This window comes from Anomaloglossus baeobatrachus, chromosome 3, assembly GCF_048569485.1.
Source record: "Anomaloglossus baeobatrachus isolate aAnoBae1 chromosome 3, aAnoBae1.hap1, whole genome shotgun sequence".
NCBI lineage: Eukaryota > Metazoa > Chordata > Amphibia > Anura > Aromobatidae > Anomaloglossus > Anomaloglossus baeobatrachus.
In genome coordinates, this window is record NC_134355.1 from 556,389,507 (window position 1) to 556,408,022 (window position 18,516).

Here is an 18,516-nt window from a genome sequence, read left to right on the forward strand (position 1 = left end):
CACATTCGAGTCCAGTCAGACAACGCGACAGCAGTGGCCTACATCAATCACCAAGGCGGGACACGCAGCCGCCTGGCAATGTTGGAGGTTCAACGCATCCTTCAATGGGTGGAGGACTCCAAGTCCACCATATCCGCAGTCCACATCCCAGGCGTGGAAAACTGGGAGGCAGATTATCTCAGCCGTCAAACCGTGGACGGTGGCGAGTGGTCCCTGCACCCGGCAGTGTTTCAGTCAATCTGCCGCAAATGGGGCACTCCGGACGTGGACCTAATGGCATCCCGTCACAACAACAAAGTTCCTGTTTATGTGGCTCGCTCCCACGATCCTCAGGCATTCGCCGCGGACGCTCTGGTTCAAGATTGGTCCCAGTTTCGTCTGTCCTACGTGTTTCCCCCTCTAGCTCTCTTGCCCAGAGTCCTGCGCAAGATCAGAATGGAGGGCCGTCGAGTCATCCTCATTGCACCGGACTGGCCCAGGCGAGCTTGGTATCCAGACCTGCTCCATCTGTCCGTAGAGATGCCGTGGCATCTCCCGGACCGTCCAGACCTACTCTCGCAAGGTCCGTTTTTCCGTCTGAATTCTGCGGCTCTCAAATTGACGGCGTGGCTCTTGAGTCCTGGATTTTGACGGCTTCTGGTATTCCTCCTGAAGTCATCTCCACTATGACTCGGGCCCGTAAGTCTTCCTCCGCTAAGATCTATCACAGGACTTGGAGAATTTTCCTGTCCTGGTGTCGCTCTACCGACCATCCTCCTTGGCCTTTCACCTTGCCGACACTTCTGTCCTTTCTACAGTCCGGTCTGCAGCTAGGACTGTCCCTCAACTCTCTCAAGGGACAAGTCTCAGCTCTGTCAGTTCTGTTCCAACGACGTCTGGCTTGGCTGGCTCAGGTCCGCACCTTCATGCAAGGCGCGTCTCACATCATTCCGCCTTACCGGCGGCCCTTGGATCCTTGGGACCTTAATTTGGTTCTCACGGTTTTGCAGAAACCCCCCTTTGAGCCTCTTAGGGAGGTTTCCTTGTATCGTCTTTCACAGAAAGTGGCCTTTCTGGTGGCCATAACTTCCCTCAGGAGAGTCTCTGATTTGGCTGCACTCTCTTCAGAGTCACCTTTTTTGGTTTTTCATCAAGACAAGGTGGTTCTCCGTCCGACTCCGGACTTTCTTCCTAAGGTGGTCTCTCCTTTCCACCTTAACCAGGACATTACCCTACCTTCCTTTTGTCCGGCTCCTGTTCATCGCTTTGAAAAAGCGCTGCATACTCTGGATCTGGTGCGTGCTCTCCGGATCTATGTGTCTCGCACCGCTGCGCTTAGGCGGTGCGCTTCTCTTATTGTGCTAACCACAGGTCGGCGCAAGGGCCTCTCTGCTTCTAAGCCGACCTTAGCCCGTTGGATTAGATCGACCATTTCGGACGCCTACCAGAGTACTCAGGTGCCTCTCCCGCCAGGGATCAAGGCACATTCGACCAGAGATGTCGGTGCCTCTTGGGCTTTTAGGCACCAGGCTACGGCTCAACAAGTCTGTCAGGCTGCCACTTGGACTAGCCTGCATACCTTTTCGAAGCACTACCAAGTGCATGCTCATGCTTCGGCAGATGCGAGCTTGGGCAGACGCATCCTTCAGGCGGCTGTCGCCCATTTGTGAAGTTAGGTTCTGCCTACTTCTTAGTTTATTCTGTTTATTTCCCACCCAGGGACTGCTTTGGAACGTCCCATGGTCTGGGTCTCCCAAAGGAACGATAAAGAAAAAGAGAATTTTGTTTACTTACCGTAAATTCTTTTTCTTATAGTTCCGTATTGGGAGACCCAGCACCCTCCCTGTTGCCTGTTGGCAATTTTCTTGTTCCGCGTGTTCTCACCGGCTGTTGTCATGGACAGAGTCTCCAGTTGTTCTGGCTCTTGCTCTGTTCTACTTGTGGGTGGCTATTCTCCTTCAGCTTTTGCACTAAACTGGCTGGGTCTGCTCACCAGGGGGTGTATAAGCTCAGAGGGAGGAGCTACACTTTTAAGTGTAGTACTTTGTGTGTCCTCCGGAGGCAGAAGCTAAACACCCATGGTCTGGGTCTCCCAATACGGAACTATAAGAAAAAGAATTTACGGTAAGTAAACAAAATTCTCTTTTTTCTTTATGATGACACTCAGCAGCCGACCATCCATAGATTCTGTCAGCTGCTTGATCTGTTTACGATCAACATTGCGTGCAGCAGCCACCACAGCCTCCCAGACACTGTTCCGAGAGGTGTACTGTTTTCCCTCCCTGTAGAGCTCACATTTTATGAGGGAACACAGGTTCTCTATGGGGTTCAGATCAGGTGAACAAGGGCGTTATGTCATTATTTTTTCCCTCTTTTAGACCTATACTGGCCAGCCACGCTGTGGAGTAGTTGGATGCATGTGATGGATCATTGTCCTGCATGAAAATCATATTTTTCTTGAACGATACCGACTTCTTCCTGTACCACTGCTTGAAGAAGTTGTCTTCCAGAAACTGGCAGTAGGTATGGGAGTTGCGCTTCACTCCATCCTCAACCCGAAAAGGTCCCACAAGTTCATCTTTGATGATACCAGGCCATACCAGTACCCCACCGGAGTCGGAGTGGAGCTCTCTGCCCTTTACTGATCTAGCCTCTGGCCCATTAAGAGTCACTCTCATTTCATCAGTCCATAAAACTTTAAAAAATCAGTCTTAAGATATTTCTTGGTCCAGTCTTGATGTTTTATCTTGTGTTTCTTGTTCAAAGGTGGTCGTTTTTCAGCCTTCCTTACCTTGGCCATGTCCCTGAGTATGGCACAACTTGTGCTTTTTGATACTCCAGTAATGTTGCAGCTCTGAAATATGGCCAAACTGGTGGCAAATGGCATCTTGGCAACTTCACGCTTGATTTTCCTCAATTCATGGGCAGTTATTTTGCGCCTTTTTTGCCCAACATGCTTTTTGAGACCCTGTTGGCTATTTGCCATAAACGCTTGATTGTTCGGTGATCACTCTTCAAAAGTTTGGCAATTTCAAGACTGCTGCATCCCTCTGCAAGGCATCTCACAATTTTGGACTTTTCAGAGCCCGTCAAATCGCTCTTCTGACCCATTTTGCCAAAGGAAAGGAAGTTGCCTAATAATTAAGCACACCTTATATAGGGTGGTGATGTTATTACATCGCACCCCTCCTCATTACAGAGATGCACATCACCTGATTTACTTAATTGGTAGTTGGCTGTCAGCCTATACAGCTTGGAGTAGGACAACATGTATAAAAAGTATCATGTGATCAAAATACTCATTTGCCTAATAATTCTGCACAGTGTAGAGCCGCTCTACGCATACAACAAAGTGTCCTTTTTGCCTGACCTATTAGTTTTAATATGGCCTACCATTTTTCTTAATTTCTTACTCCACTCTGTATTGTGGATAAAGGCTATGCTGGTAAATAGTTTTTCCTTTTTACTATCCTGATGTACAACTCATTTCATCATGTAGGCGGCTACTTCAACATTGACAAACCGTGTCCCAGGGGAGAGATTCTGATAGGTGGTCCCAATGTGACCATGGGATACTACAAAAACGAGCAGAAGACCAAGGAAGACTTTCTAGTGGATAAAAATGGCCAGCGATGGTTCTGTACTGGGGATATTGGAGAATTCCATTCTGACGGCTGCTTAAAAATAATTGGTAAGTCTTAACCAGTGAGTAAAATATTTTTCTACATTCCAATATAACATGAAGCCAACAAGTTACATTGTTGGCAAAAATTGTCCAATTGTCCCTCCCTGCACATTTTATCTTACCTCTGTGCCTGTGCTGCACAGATATTCGGGTTTCCTTGTTGCCTCTGGAACGTCCTCCAATACAGGTGCCCGGGCAACTCAAGTGCTTCTGGGAGGGAAAATAAAAGGGGAGGTGGAAGAGGGCCCCCCAATATATGCAGCACTGGAACCAGGAAAGTAGAGCTTAGTGTAAATGTGAGACTTATGTCATCACTCTTAGCATCTTCAGCCGGCTGTCAGATTCAGAAGCAGTGTGGGGTTTTCCCTATTGTTTCACACAGTAAAGCAATGTGCACACGTTGCGTTTTCGTTGCATTTTTGACGCATTTTTTTCTTATACAGCTTTGTCACAAAACCTGAAGCGTTTCCTGATGGACATAGTCAATGAGAATCCTGAAGTCTGCTGCACACGTTGAATATTTTCTCATTGCAGGTTTGGTTCAGATTGAAATCTGAAACTATTCTTTGAGCGTTTTTGCTACAGGTTTCACCTTTACAAATGAATGGGAAAAATCTGCACCAAATCAACCATATCTTGGCAGGAAAAACGCAGGTCAAAAGCATGCATTTTTGCCTCTCCATTTTTCCTGACAAGATATCCAGAAATTTAAGCACCATATACTAAACGTCTGCGCATACTTTAAAGGAGATGTATTTTCTTTACCTTCATTGTCAGCATTTTCCATCTGATGACATTGGGCAGTTTAATACAGGTGCAAAACATAAATGGGTAAATTGCCTCTTATTTTTACTAGCAAACCAATATTTTTCTCTGTTGGGCACCAGTTGCTAAATGGGCATGTATTGCAGGATTTTTCATGGTTGCCCGTGTTTTCCCAATGCCTTGATACAAGCACATCTTTTCTGATTGCGTATAAAATCCAGGTAACAGTGAGAGGTCAGTCTGATTCATACTTGTATATCTATTAGTCACTACACACGACCTATGCATACAAAATCACGGAAACCACCCAATTCACATAGAAACTCGGCAGAAAAAATAGTGGTATTGATCCAGATTTTAAACAACTATATACTTTATTCATATCAATTTAAAACATGATTAAAAAACAAGCAAGTAGTGCACAGTATGGGCGAGATCACAATCAAAGCAGATTCAAAAAAGTGATTATACAAAAGCAATTATACAACCTCAATAGTAGAAAAAGGATATAGTGAAAGATCCTTGACTATAATGCATCCAATAATCAATTAATTAAACTCACAGTAAATTGGTTTGCACTATGTCACTTGTTAGTTATACCCTATACTCTTCCCTTAGTAGTATTAGGTTAGTCTAAACAATACCAAATCAAACTATTTCTATTAAGGTTGTATTAAATACTAACCAGTTGACTGCTTAGTTTGTGTCATACCTGAGCGTCCCGACGCGCGTTTCACCTCTTCATCAGGGAACGTATACGTATGAGCTGATGAGTTTTTAGATAGTTTCTGCTTCACTTTATTTGCAGCATGTCAGATTAGCCTCCCAGAGCTGCAGTTTTGATGTGAACTGTCTCCCACCCTCATAGATCTTTTACTTGATGATATTCCAAAGGTGTTCTCAATAGGGTTAAGGTCAGAGGAGGCTGGTGACCTCACCATGTGCTTTTTCCTTTTATGCCCATTGCAGCCAATGACTCAGAGGTATTTTTTGCAGCATGAGATGGTGCATTGTCATGCATGAATGTGATTGTGCTACTGATGGCATGGTTCTTCTTTTTTCCCTTTAGAAGAAAATGATCAGTCAGAAATTCTATATACTTTGCTTAGGTCATTTTGACACCTTCAGGGACCCTAAAGGGGACTACCAGTTCTCTCCCCATGATTCTGGGCCAAAACATAACTCTGCCACCTCCTTGCTGAATTGGCAGCCTTGTTGGGACATGGTGGCCATCCACCAATCATCCATTACTCATCCATCTGGACCATCAAAGGTTGACCAACACTCACCAGTAAAGAGTCTTCATGTATGTCTAAGTCCACTGCAACCATTTCTATTTGTGAGCGCTTTTTAGGAATTTCCTAACAGTAGGCTTGTGCACAACTGCAGTCTCTGGAGGATCCTACAACTTGACGTTCATGGGACTCCACAGGCTCCAGCAGCTTTAAATGCCTTTTTGCTGCTTTGTAATGGTATTTTAGCAGCTGCTCTCTAAATCCAATGAATTTGTCTGACAGAAACCTTCCTCGTTATGCCTTTATCTGCATCAACTCGTCTGTGCTGTGTATCAGCCACAAATGTCTTCACAGTACGATGATCATGATTATATTTTCATGAAATATCTAGTTTCAGATCTTGTCCAAGGCATTGTACTGTGTGATGATTTTCGGCTGCAGAATGATGCTTTTTCCATACCATACTGCCTGAAACCTGTGGCTGCATAATAATGTGGAACATCCTTCTTAAAGGGAACCTGTCACGTGTAAAAAATTCTATTAACCTGCACATATCGGGCTAATCAGGTTTATAGCATTTTGAACCTGCTCAGCACCTGCACATTAAACCCCGCTGCCAGGAGGAAAAGAACTTTAATCCTCTAGGCAGTGTTCTGATTTCTGTCACACTGGTGCGGGTTCATTCACCACTGTGTGTATGGAGAGCGTTGGCTGTAACTACGCCCCCCATTGACTGACAGCTGGGTTTAATGTTAAACAGCACAATTACACCCTCCCCCTCCATACACTGAGCGGTGACTGAACACACACCAACACCACAACCCATGACTGAAACCAGAATGCTGCCGGAAGGATTAAAGTTAATTTTCTCTTGGCAGCAGGTATTAATGTGCAGACATCAGGCACGTTCAGAATGCTATTATCCTGCAGATTAACCCCATATCTGCAGGTTAATAGCATTTTTTCACATGACCGGTTCCCTTTTAAGTAGTTTTCCTTTAATTGGGCTCACCTGGCAAACTAATTATCACAGGTGCTGGAGCTTGCTTTCTTGATCCAAAGAGCCCTAAGACACAAGACTATCCAGGAATTTATTTGAAAAACAATAAAAATTAAATCTTTATGGAATGTAATTCCAATTTGCTTAATAATTTGGAATGTGGCGCGCTATTAAAAGGAATCTGTGAGGAGTATTTTGCTATGTAATTTTATGTAACTTATTGGGCTGTGTGCTGTAGTTTCTATAAAATAAGTGCTTTATCAGCAGGAGATAATTTTCCTGGCTCTAGATAAACTCCCTCAGTTTTTCTCAGGTTGCTGAATGGTGACATTGTGCAGTGTGCAAACTGTCAAGATTCCATTGTATTTCCAGAGTGAGTGCAGACTAGATCCTTATCAGCTTCTCTTGATTTTCTTTTCAAAACCCCTTTAAATACTAAATAGAGGTTCTGTGTTGCAAATTATCTCCTTATTTACAATGCAGTTTTTCTCAATGAGATGATTCTCTCATTTTTAGCATGAGATGGTAAATCCAACATAAATATATCTGAGTATACGATGAAACTATTAAGGTACCATTTTCCAAAGTTACTATCCAATGCCCTTTAACTGCTCCTATAGTCCGTGTACTACTAAAGAAGCAAATCCTAGATGTCTTATTAGCACCTAGTTAATTGTAGCTGCTCTGTAATCGCCATTTATACCAGATGTAACTAACAGGGCAGTCCATTTAACACACTGACCCGTGCGTGAACACGTGGCATCCTCTCCTATTGGAGATGGAGCTGTGCCTGCACACAACATAGTGACCGGCATAAAGCTGTGATTTCTCGCAGACACTGCTTCTTGATAAAGCCTGAGGTTTATGTCTCTTATTCTAATTTTTATGCTAAATTCTCTTTTGCCAAATGTTTTGTATCTTTAGAGAGAATGCTGGGGTCTATGTGTTTCAGAATAGTGCTCATAACTTGTCCTATGGTTATCATTACTTGGGCTCTGTTCACATCTGCATTGGATGCAATGTTTGGCCCCACTTTCACAGATTTATTTATATTTGCATGGAAAAAATAGTATCTCACATGCTTCTGTTTTACCCTACAAAAATATGGACACCTTGGCGAAGCCATGACTGACTGAGCCTCCTGGACCTGAACTTACACCCTCTTATATGCCTATGTGGCTGCAAGTTCTGGTCAGGAGACGCGCAGTCAGTATATGGCATTGTGGTCAGTGTATGGACTGTAAAATATGGCTGTCTGGACCCAGCCTGACAGTGGTGTCCATCCGATGACCGGTGAGGTAATAAGTTATGGAGCCATGACAGAAGTGTGAACAGAGCTGCAATATAATGCATTTGTGAGCAAGGCTTGTAGGTGACGCTCTAATATTGTCCAATATGTTCCCCAGACAGGAAAAAAGATCTGGTGAAGCTTCAAGCCGGAGAATACGTTTCCTTGGGTAAAGTGGAGGCAGCTTTAAAGAATCTCCCCATCGTGGACAACATTTGTGCATATGCGAACAGGTGAGAGCATCTCTGTGTTTAAAATGATTCATGGCTTTGACTTAACACAAGCGGTAGAAAGAAGTCCTGCACCACTCAATCCACCTGAGTTACCTTGTGCGATTAACCCACGTGCCTGGAAGTCCGCTCCAGCCTCAGAAAATGTCCGGTCTAAGTGTGCTGGTCAGAAAGTAGGAAGAGTCCAATTATATCCATGGAAGAAAGAAATCCGACCGCAATCAGCTTCAGTGCCGGGGGTACTTTATTGAAGTTCAAGGTGCATAATAAAAGTGGCGAGATGGGACCTAGATGTGGGATCCCTCACCTGAGGACATCTAGGTCCCATCTCGCCGCTTTTATTATGCACCTTGAACTTCAATAAAGTACCCCCGGCACTGAAGCTGATGGCTTTGACTTAAACTGGAGTGCAATCAGGTTTTTATGAAGACCAAGCGAGGTAGACGCACAGGAAATAAAATATAGTAGGAAATGACTCACACTGACTCAAGCTAGCCCTGATGGCACCCGGTTCTGTAGAAGAGGAAAATATATCCTCATAATGGGTAGTAAATCTATCAATGATGAGGTGTGTTGGAGCTAGATGTGCTAGATTCAGTAAGGAGGGCACATACCTCGTAATGAATCTGGAGCCTCTGATAAGCAGTGTGCTCCTCCATGTGGAGCTCCCCATAAATCTTACTCCAGCCAGGATCTGGAGTACAATTCCTGACATAAGGGGAGTTAGACAAGCTGTGGCATTCAACCCCCTTTCTGTTTGCGATTTCTTAAAGTGTTTTACGCAAGAATTATGGGATAATGGGTTATGCTGGCACTATTCAGTTCGGCATTGAGAAGTGCACAACCCCAGTGACGTCACGTCTACAGATAACTGCCAGGACATGTGCACGATTCTCAGGTCTTGTGTCCTGTTCTATGTAGTGGGACAAGTGCACGATACCGGACGCTTGTAGACATGACATAACCGGCGCTGCTCACATCCCAATGTGAAAGTGGCACCGAAATAACCTCTTGACTGTTCTGAGCAGGCTCTGAAATCCTAGCCATATGGCTGCATTTCTGAGACTATCATGTGTATGTCCTTATATCAGAACTAGAAGGTGGCCCGATTCTACGCATCGGGTATTCTAGTTACCAAGTGTTTGTGTAGGGCGCTGTACATGTTCTGGGTGTTGTCTGGGTGTGGCGGGGGGTGAGTGCGGTGTTGTTTGTGTGTTGCGTTGTTTGTGGAGCGCTGTGTGTCTGTAGCGTTGTGTGTGTGTGTTGCGCGGTTTGTGTGTGTGTGGTGTGTTTTGGGGGGAGGTATGTTTTGTGCAATGTGTGTGTTGTGCGGTATGTGCGTATATTTGTGTGTGCAGCGTTGTCTGTGTGTGTGGGTGTCTGTGTAGGGCAGTTGTTTGTGGTTCCCAGTGTGTGTGTGTGTGTGGTGTGTTGTGCAGTGCGCGCGTGTGTGTGTGTGTTGGGGGGAGGTGTGCACTTCCCATCGTGCTCCATCCCCCATGCAGCGCACTCCCCATCGTGCTCCATCCCCATGCTGCGCACCCCCCATCGTGCTCCATCTCCCATCCTGCGCACTCCCAAACGTGCTCCATCCGCCATGCTGCGCACTCCCAAACGTGCTCCATCCGCCATGCTGCGCACTCCCAAACGTGCTCCTTCCGCCATGCTGCGCACTCCCCATCGTGCTCCATCCCCCATGCTGCGCACTCCCAAACGTGCTCCATCCGCCATGCTGCGCACTCCCCATCGTGCTCCATCTCCCATGCTGCGCACTCCCCATCGTGCTCCATCCGCCATGCTGCGCACTCCCCATCGTGCTCCATCCGCCATGCTGCGCACTCCCAAACGTGCTCCATCCGCCATGCTGCGCACTCCCAAACGTGCTCCATCCGCCATGCTGCGCACTCCCAAACGTGCTCCATCCGCCATGCTGCGCACTCCCAAACGTGCTCCATCCGCCATACTCCGCACTCCCCATCGTGCTCCATCCCCCATGCAGCACACTCCCCATCGTGCTCCATCCCCTATGCTGCGCACCCCCCATCGTGCTCCATCTCCCATGCTGCGCACTCCCAAACGTGGTCCATTCGCCATGCTGCGCACTCCCAAACGTGCTCCATCCGCCATGCTGCGCACTCCCAAACGTGCTCCATCTCCTATGCTGCGCACCCCCCATCGTGCTCCATCTCCCATCCTGCGCACTCCCAAACGTGCTCCATTCGCCATGCTGCGCACTCCCAAACGTGCTCCATTCGCCATGCTGCGCACTCCCAAACGTGCTCCATTCGCCATGCTGCGCACTCCCCATCGTGCTCCATCCCCCATGCTGCGCACTCCCAAACGTGCTCCATCCGCCATGCTGCGCACTCCCCATCGTGCTCCATCTCCCATGCTGCGCACTCCCAAACGTGCTCCATCCGCCATGCTGCGCACTCCCAAACGTGCTCCATCCGCCATGCTGCGCACTCCCAAACGTGCTCCATCCGCCATGCTGCGCACTCCCAAACGTGCTCCATCCGCCATGCTGCGCACTCCCAAACGTGCTCCATCCGCCATGCTGCGCCAGCATCAGCCTCTCTGTCCCCAGCATCAGCCTCTCTGTCCCCAGCATCAGCCTCTCTGTCTCCAGCATCAGCCTCTCTGTCCCCAGCATCAGCCTCTCTGTCCCCAGCATCAGCCTCTCTGTCTCCAGCATCAGCCTCTCTGTCTCCAGCATCAGCCTCTCTGTCTCCAGCATCAGCCTCTCTGTCCCCAGCATCAGCCTCTCTGTCCCCAGCATCAGCCTCTCTGTCCCCAGCATCAGCCTCTCTGTCTCCAGCATCAGCCTCTCTGTCTCCAGCATCAGCCTCTCTGTCTCCAGCATCAGCCTCTCTGTCCCCAGCATCAGCCTCTCTGTCCCCAGCATCGACCTCTCTGTCCCCAGAATCAGCCTCTCTGTCTCCAGCATCGGCCTCTCTGTCTCCAGCATCAGCCTCTCTGTCTCCAGCACCGGCCTCTCTGTCTCCAGCATCGGCCTCTCTGTCTCCAGCATCAGCCTCTCTGTCCCCAGCATCAGCCTCTCTGTCCCCAGCATCAGCCTCTCTGTCTCCAGCATCAGCCTCTCTGTCTCCAGCATCAGCCTCTCTGTCTCCAGCATCAGCCTCTCTGTCTCCAGCATCAGCCTCTCTGTCTCCAGCATCAGCCTCTCTGTCTCCAGCATCAGCCTCTCTGTCTCCAGCATCAGCCTCTCTGTCTCCAGCATCAGCCTCTCTGTCTCCAGCATCAGCCTCTCTGTCTCCAGCATCAGCCTCTCTGTCTCCAGCATCAGCCTCTCTGTCTCCAGCATCAGCCTTTCTGTCTCCAGCATCAGCCTCTCTGTCCCCAGCATCAGCCTCTCTGTCTCCAGCATCAGCCTCCCCATCCCAGCCTTCCCCAGGATCAGCCTCTCTTCTCCCAGCCTCCTCCAGCACGCCGTGCTCCTCTGCCGACACTCACAGATCCGATGGCATACACTCACACACACCCGATCGCATACACGCACACACACACTGACGATATCGCACATCCACGCTCATACTCACAACATCCGGAGATACCACATGCTTCTGGCCATGTGATCCTCCGGCAGGTCCTGGAAGGTCACAACAGCACAGTATCGAGGCCGAGAAGCAAGCGATATCGCCGGATGCTGTGAGTATGTGGATGCGATGTGATGTATGTGTGTGTGAGAGTGAGTGTGAGCCGGTGTACACTGGTAACTATGATACACATCGGGTAACTAAGGGACCTTAGTTACCCGATGTGTATAATGGTTAACAGCGTTCACGGCCTCCGTCAAGATCCCAGCATCGCAAGGTTATGTCTGGCGCTGCTGGGATCCTGACGGAGCCGGTGTAGAAGCAAGCGATAGAGTGTTATAGGTTCATTTTAGTAGAATATCAGGGTTTCTGCTGACATATTAGACGTTTTTTTTTTTTAATTACTTATTTTGATTTCTGTAAATAGTAAAAACTCATAGAAGAAATTGCAAAGAAAATACTTAAGAAGTGCAAGTCCTCATAGTTCCATAGTACGGTTATATAAAGATGGGCACCCATCGAGTTCATCCAATGGACGAGAATGGGGTGATACTTTCATCACAGCTATATAAATGATCTTTGTGGTATCTGACCTCTCTGTAGTCACTGTTATACAGAGGCATATCCAGGTATTACTCCCTTCCAGATCCTGTATGAATCCTTCAGGTAAATAACACTGTAGCCTACCAAAGTGAGCCATATTTCTGATATTTTGTATCCTAGATATATTGCTGGTATAGAAGAGCACAGTGCTGTTCTGTACTATAGATAGACCTTTTATCTGGTAACACATCTGTATATATCAGTCTTACATGAACTGAACTATATGTCTCAGACTGCATAGGTTTTGGGGTCTGTTTTCTCCTCCTCACCTCCCATCCTGTTGGAAGAGTCATCTTTTCCATTGATTTAATAATATCTGAAATGTTTCCAAGTAGTAATGATCTAGGATGGTTTTGTGAATGTTATCCTGGTATTGCGTCATGCTTTTCTTCTCCTGCATACAGATGAGTAATTTCCCTCTAATAGAATAGACGTCTTCTATGGTATTTACGTCTGCAGAAATCTCTGGTGTATGCTGGTAAAGGGCCTCGTATAAGGAACGACAATGAAGTGCATGCTTCTCAGCTGGCCATTTTGCTAGTGAATAGGTTTATGGTCTTTGGTTCTAAATCTATGTAGGAATTATTATCTGTGATTAGAGGAGGCGCTTCAGGATGTAAGCATATTACTTCTCTAATCAGTTTTTCATCCAATATCTCCTTAAAAGAACAATAAGCTTAAAAATGATTGCTAAACTTAAGAAATCAAGAAATGTAGCTGCCTTTTTCTTCATTCTCTGTATAGTCCTTGAAATTCCAGCTGCCTGATCCTTTTCTACCTCATCATTATTTGTATTTGTATATATACATTAGTTGGCCAACCAAAATCCATGGGTTCGGCTACATATGATTATGCTTTTTGTGTGTTTGGTGGTGGATTAGAGGACAACAAAATGTATTCTCCTAAAGGAATTGATGTTTCATTTCTCATTTCACAGCAATTGGATCATTCCTCATAAGAGTTTTCCCTCTTGTCCCTTGAATAAAGGGCCACAATACACATTAGATAAAAGAAGGCCAGGAGAGATAGCAGTCAGCTAAACGAAGGTTTGCCTGACCACTTTACTGAGCTACTAAAACCAGTAATGCGTTATACCGTCATGGCCAAACGTTTTGGCACCCTTAAAATTGTTTCAGAAAATTAAGTATTTCTCCCAGAAAACAATTGCAATTCCACTTGTTTTGTTATACACCTTTTTATTTCCTTGGTGTGTATTGGAACAACCCCCCCCAAAAAAAAAAAACAAACAGTGGGGGAAAAAAGGCAAATTGCACATAATTTCACACAACCCCCAAAATGGGCCAGAGAAAATTTTGGCACTTTCAAAAATTGTGGATAAAGCACTTTGTTTCAGCCTTGTGATGCTCGTTCAAACTCTATGGGCAATATAAAAGTCACACCTGAAACCAGATAAAAAGGGGAGAAGTTGATTACATTTTTACACTGTGTCTGTGTGTGCCACAATAAGTATGGAAAATCGAAAGAGGAGAACAGAACGGTCTTTGGACTTGAGAACCAAAATTGTTGAAAAATATCAACAATCTCAAGGTTACAAGTCATTCTCCAGAGATCTTCTTCCTTTGTCTATTGTGTGCAACATAATCAAGAAATGTACAACTCATGGCACTGTAGCTAATCTCAGTGGTCGTGGACGGCAGAGAAAAATTGATGCAAGGTTTCAACGCAGGATAGTTCAGATGATGTCTTATCGTAGCCCCAGTCAACCTCCAAAGAAATTCAAGCTGTCCTGCAGGCACAGGCAGCATCAGTGTCAGCGTCAACTATCCATCGACATTTGAACTCAATTAAGTACAGGGGACCCAGGAGGACCTCACTGGTGACACAGAGACATAAAAAAAAGCTAGACTGCAGTTTGCCATAATGTACGTGAGTAAGCCAAAAGATAAGACCAAGATAAAGTTTTTTGGTAAAGCACATCATTCCACTGTTTACCAAAAATTGAATGAGACCTAAAAAGAAAAGAACACCGTACCTACAGTCAAGTATGGTGGAGGTTCACAGATGTTTTGGGGTTGTTTTGCTGCCTCTGACACTGGGTGCTTTTACTGTGCAAGGCATCATGAAATCTGTAGATTACCAAAGGATTTTCGGTCGCAATGTAGTGCCCGGTGTCAGAAAGCTGGGTTTGTGTCCTGTATCATCTGCCTTCCAGCAGGACAATGACCCCAAACATACTTCAAGAAGCTCCCAGAAATGGATGGAAACCAAGTGCCGAAGAGTTCTGAAGTGTCCAGCAATGAGTCCAGATGTAAATCTCATTGAACACCTGTGGAGAGATCTTAAAATTGCAGTTAGGATAAGGCACCTTTGAATATGAGACCTGGAGAAGTTTACAAAAGAGTGGTCCGAAAATCCAGTTGGATGTGTAAGAAGCTTGATGATGGTTATAGGAAGCCATTGATTGCAATTATTTATTCCAAAGGGTGTGCAACCAAATATTAAGCTGAGAGTGCCAACAATTTTATCCAACCCATTTTTGGAGTCTGGTAAATAAAATTGCCTGTTTTCTTCTTCTTTTTTTTTTTTTTTTTGTGTTGTGTTGTTCCATTACACACAAAGGAAATAAACATGTGAATAGCAAAATGTGTAATTAATAATTTTCTTGGAGAAAGACTGCATTTTCTGGAACAATTTCAAGGGTGCCAACATTTTCGGTCATGACTGTATATGTAGGCCCCCAATTCAACATTTGTGTATTTTAAGTGATTTTTCCTCTTTTTGTCCCCTGATATTAGTTGCCGTTTATGGTGCTAAATTCATCAAAATGGCACAAGCGAGTTATGAATTTGGTGCAAAGACACAAATGGGTTGACTCCCTGTCTTTAACTGTTTTTGTGACTTTTGGCAACTAAGTTGCAGAAATTGCTCAAAAACCTTAGCATACTGAAAAATATAACAGTATGGGGATTGGAGTGGGGCTGCATCAAATTTTGCGACTTTTTAAAAAGTTGCAATTGATGAATCAGGCTGAAATATCTGGAATTGCTACACCTCTCACAAAACTGAAAAAACAACGAGCACATATAAAATAGACTACAAAAAAGGTGAAAACGGTGTAATGAATTGGGTGCAAACCATAATAATTTACCCCTTGCAACATTTATGGGTTAAAACAAAAAGCCAGCACCAAATGTGCACTACAGCACTAAACATTCCAAACTGTACTTATTATAAAAAAATTTTTGAGATTTTTGGCAAAAAATTGCAATTTCTTGAGCTGCTTCGCCACGTCACGGCAAATCTCATTTGAAGCAGTCCTACACTAAAATATTTTTATAAAATGTGCCATACGGCCTCACATATGAATAGTAGAACTGCTCTTAGCAGCACTCACCTGGTCTATTTCAATCCCGTACCCATGACTGAGTCATGGCTGTGGGCGGGACAGGTCCAAGCAAATGCTGCATGAAGTAAATAGCCTGTGGACAAAGCCTGATGACTTAATGTGAACAGTCACCAACCGCCAAAATCCAGACAGATGGAATACATCCCAAATTGGGGTGCATAGCAAGGTGGAGGTCAACCACCGACCAATTCAATGAAGAAAAAACAAAAAGCCAGCACCAAATGTGCACTACAGCACTAAACATTCCAAACTGTACTTATTATAAAAAATGTTTTGAGATTTTTGGCAAAAAATTGCAATTTCTTGAGCTGCTTCGCCACGTCACGGCAAATCTCATTTGAAGCAGTCCTACACTCGTGACGTGGCGAGGCAGCTCAAGAAATTGCAATTTTTTTGCCAAAAATCTCAAAATTTTTATAATAAGTACAGTTTGGAATGTTTAGTGCTGAAGTGCACATTTAGTGCTGGCTTTTTGTTTTTTCTTCATTGAATTGGTCGGTGATTGACCTCCACCTTGCTATGCACCCCAATTTGGGATGTATTCCATCTGTCTGGATTTTGGCGGTTGGTGACTGTTCACATTAAGTCATCAGGCCTTGTCCACAGGCTATTTACTTCATGCAGCATTTGCTTGGACCTGTCCCGCCCACAGCCATGACTCAGTCATGGGTACGGGATTGAAATAGACCAGGTGAGTGCTGCTAAGAGCAGTTCTACTATTCATATGTGAGGCCGTATGGCACATTGTATAAAAATATTTTAGTGTAGGACTGCCTCAAATGAGATTTGCCGTGACGTGGCGAGGCAGCTCAAGAAATTGCAATTTTTTGCCAAAAATCTCAAAATTTTTATAATAAGTACAGTTTGGAATGTTTAGTGCTGAAGTGCACATTTGGTGCTGGCTTTTTGTTTTTTCAACATTTATGGGTTATCCATCATAATGAATTTTGGGGTAATAGGGGTAAACATTGCAGTCCTATCATACCAGTTACCCAATGTTTTTTCCTTGCTTTCTTTTCCAGTGATCAATCTTATGTGATTGGCTTTGTTGTGCCAAACCAAAAGGAGCTAATAAAGCTAGCAGAGAAGAAAGGAGTGCAAGGAAGCTTCGAGTCTCTGTGCAATAATCCAGTAATGGAGAAGGAAGTGCTGAGAGTCTTGGCTGAATCTCCTGCTGCAGGTATGTGACTGACATAAACCTGCTCTTCATGTTACCTGTGACTGATCCTGATAACATCAAAGGATATGTGCTGAGCACTGGTATAATCACTACAACATCAGGTCGTGTCTATACAATCACTTGACGTTAGGTGACATCACTGAGGAAGGACCATGTTCCTGTGGCAGATGCCACATTGAGGGGACCGATCTAGGATAGTATGTATGGGGGGAGCTCCCCAGCCCCTGGGTTCTGAGGCCTGTTTAACGCTGCGTATTCATTTATACTGTAAAAAACCTTTAATTAGAACATGTTTGTGTTTACATATAATATAATGGGGTAAAACGGGTATCGAAGGGGTATCCATTTGACATGTTTGTGCACTTGAGCTTTACAGGATGCAGAAATACAGTCTCTTTTTTATCCTTATAGATTACACATTCCTTTTTCATCCATTTTTTGTAAACAATGAATGCAAACATATTGTTATACATTTTCATCTGTTTTTGATCAGATTGGTTTTTTTTTTTTAATTTTAAGAAAACAAGTCACATGATCCCTTAACGCTCCCACAAAGACATATTAAAAACTGATCAATTTTTTTCTTCTTTAAATAGATGTAACATAAATGTTAAAAAAAATAAAATTAAAAAAAAGTTTACTTGCTTTAAAATGCGTCCATTTGCATCAGTTTTACAACAGATTAATTTACAATATAAAACCGTGTAACTAAGAAAGATTACAAGATCAATGGTTCTTCTTCTTTTTAATGCTTTGCTGTAATTCTACAAAAATTGCATGAAAATTTTCTAAGGGCCCGTGTTCACGATCTGTGTTAGGCTAGGTTCACACTTCCGTTAAATTGTATCAATCACAATCCGCTGCTTTGGTAAACAACGGAATCAGTTTAGCGGATTCTGTTGTTCCCATAGACTTGTATGAGCGGCGGATTGATGATGATAGACTTGATGATGCTGCGTTGCACCCTCCGCCCGACTGATCAGTCGTGGAACGACTGACCGCGGGGCGGAAGGAACGCAGCTTGTAACATTTTTTGAGCAGCGCAATCCGTAGGATTTTGCTGCGCATGCTCTCTCTGGCTCCCTGCACCCGTAACCAGGATACACATCGGGTTACTAAGCAGTGCGCTTTGGTTAGTTACCCGATATTTACACTGGTTACGTGTGCAGGGAGCCAGCGCTAAGTGGTGTACGCTGGTAACCAGTGTAAATATCGTGTAACCAAGCAAAAAGTGCTTTGCTTTTAGTTACCCGATATTTACCCTGGATACGTGTGCAGGGAGGCCGACACTTCCCCGCTCGGCTCTGCCCCCTCCCGCACTCGGCATGTACACACACACACACACACACACACACACACACACACACACTCACCTGTCCCCAGCCCTGCAGTCCCCGCGGCACTGACGTCTTCAGCGCCACGGCCCCGCTCGGCTCCACCCACCCCGAACTCCACCCCTAGCACACAACGGAGCCTTTCTGTTCTTTGTCATCCATTGTACAACGCATCAGTCACATGCGTTAAGCAACGCATGTGACTGATGCAAAACAATGGAAATGTGAACCTAGCCTAAGCATTGTTTTGGATGCTATGTTTGTTTTGTTTGCGTCTAGAAAGCTGCATAGTA

The 18,516-nt window shown here is 45.1% G+C and overlaps 1 protein-coding gene across 2 annotated transcripts in view; it reads left to right on the forward strand.

Moving 5' to 3' along the window:
* ACSL3 (acyl-CoA synthetase long chain family member 3) overlaps positions 1 to 18,516 on the forward strand; it is a 157,825-nt gene that overhangs the window by 129,957 nt on the left and 9,352 nt on the right. For both annotated transcript variants that reach the window (XM_075340824.1, XM_075340822.1), the window contains exons 12-14: positions 3,479 to 3,670; positions 8,071 to 8,185; positions 16,732 to 16,889. In XM_075340824.1, the coding sequence (XP_075196939.1) occupies positions 3,479 to 3,670; positions 8,071 to 8,185; positions 16,732 to 16,889 (465 nt within the window). The remainder of the gene's footprint in view (positions 1 to 3,478; positions 3,671 to 8,070; positions 8,186 to 16,731; positions 16,890 to 18,516) is intronic.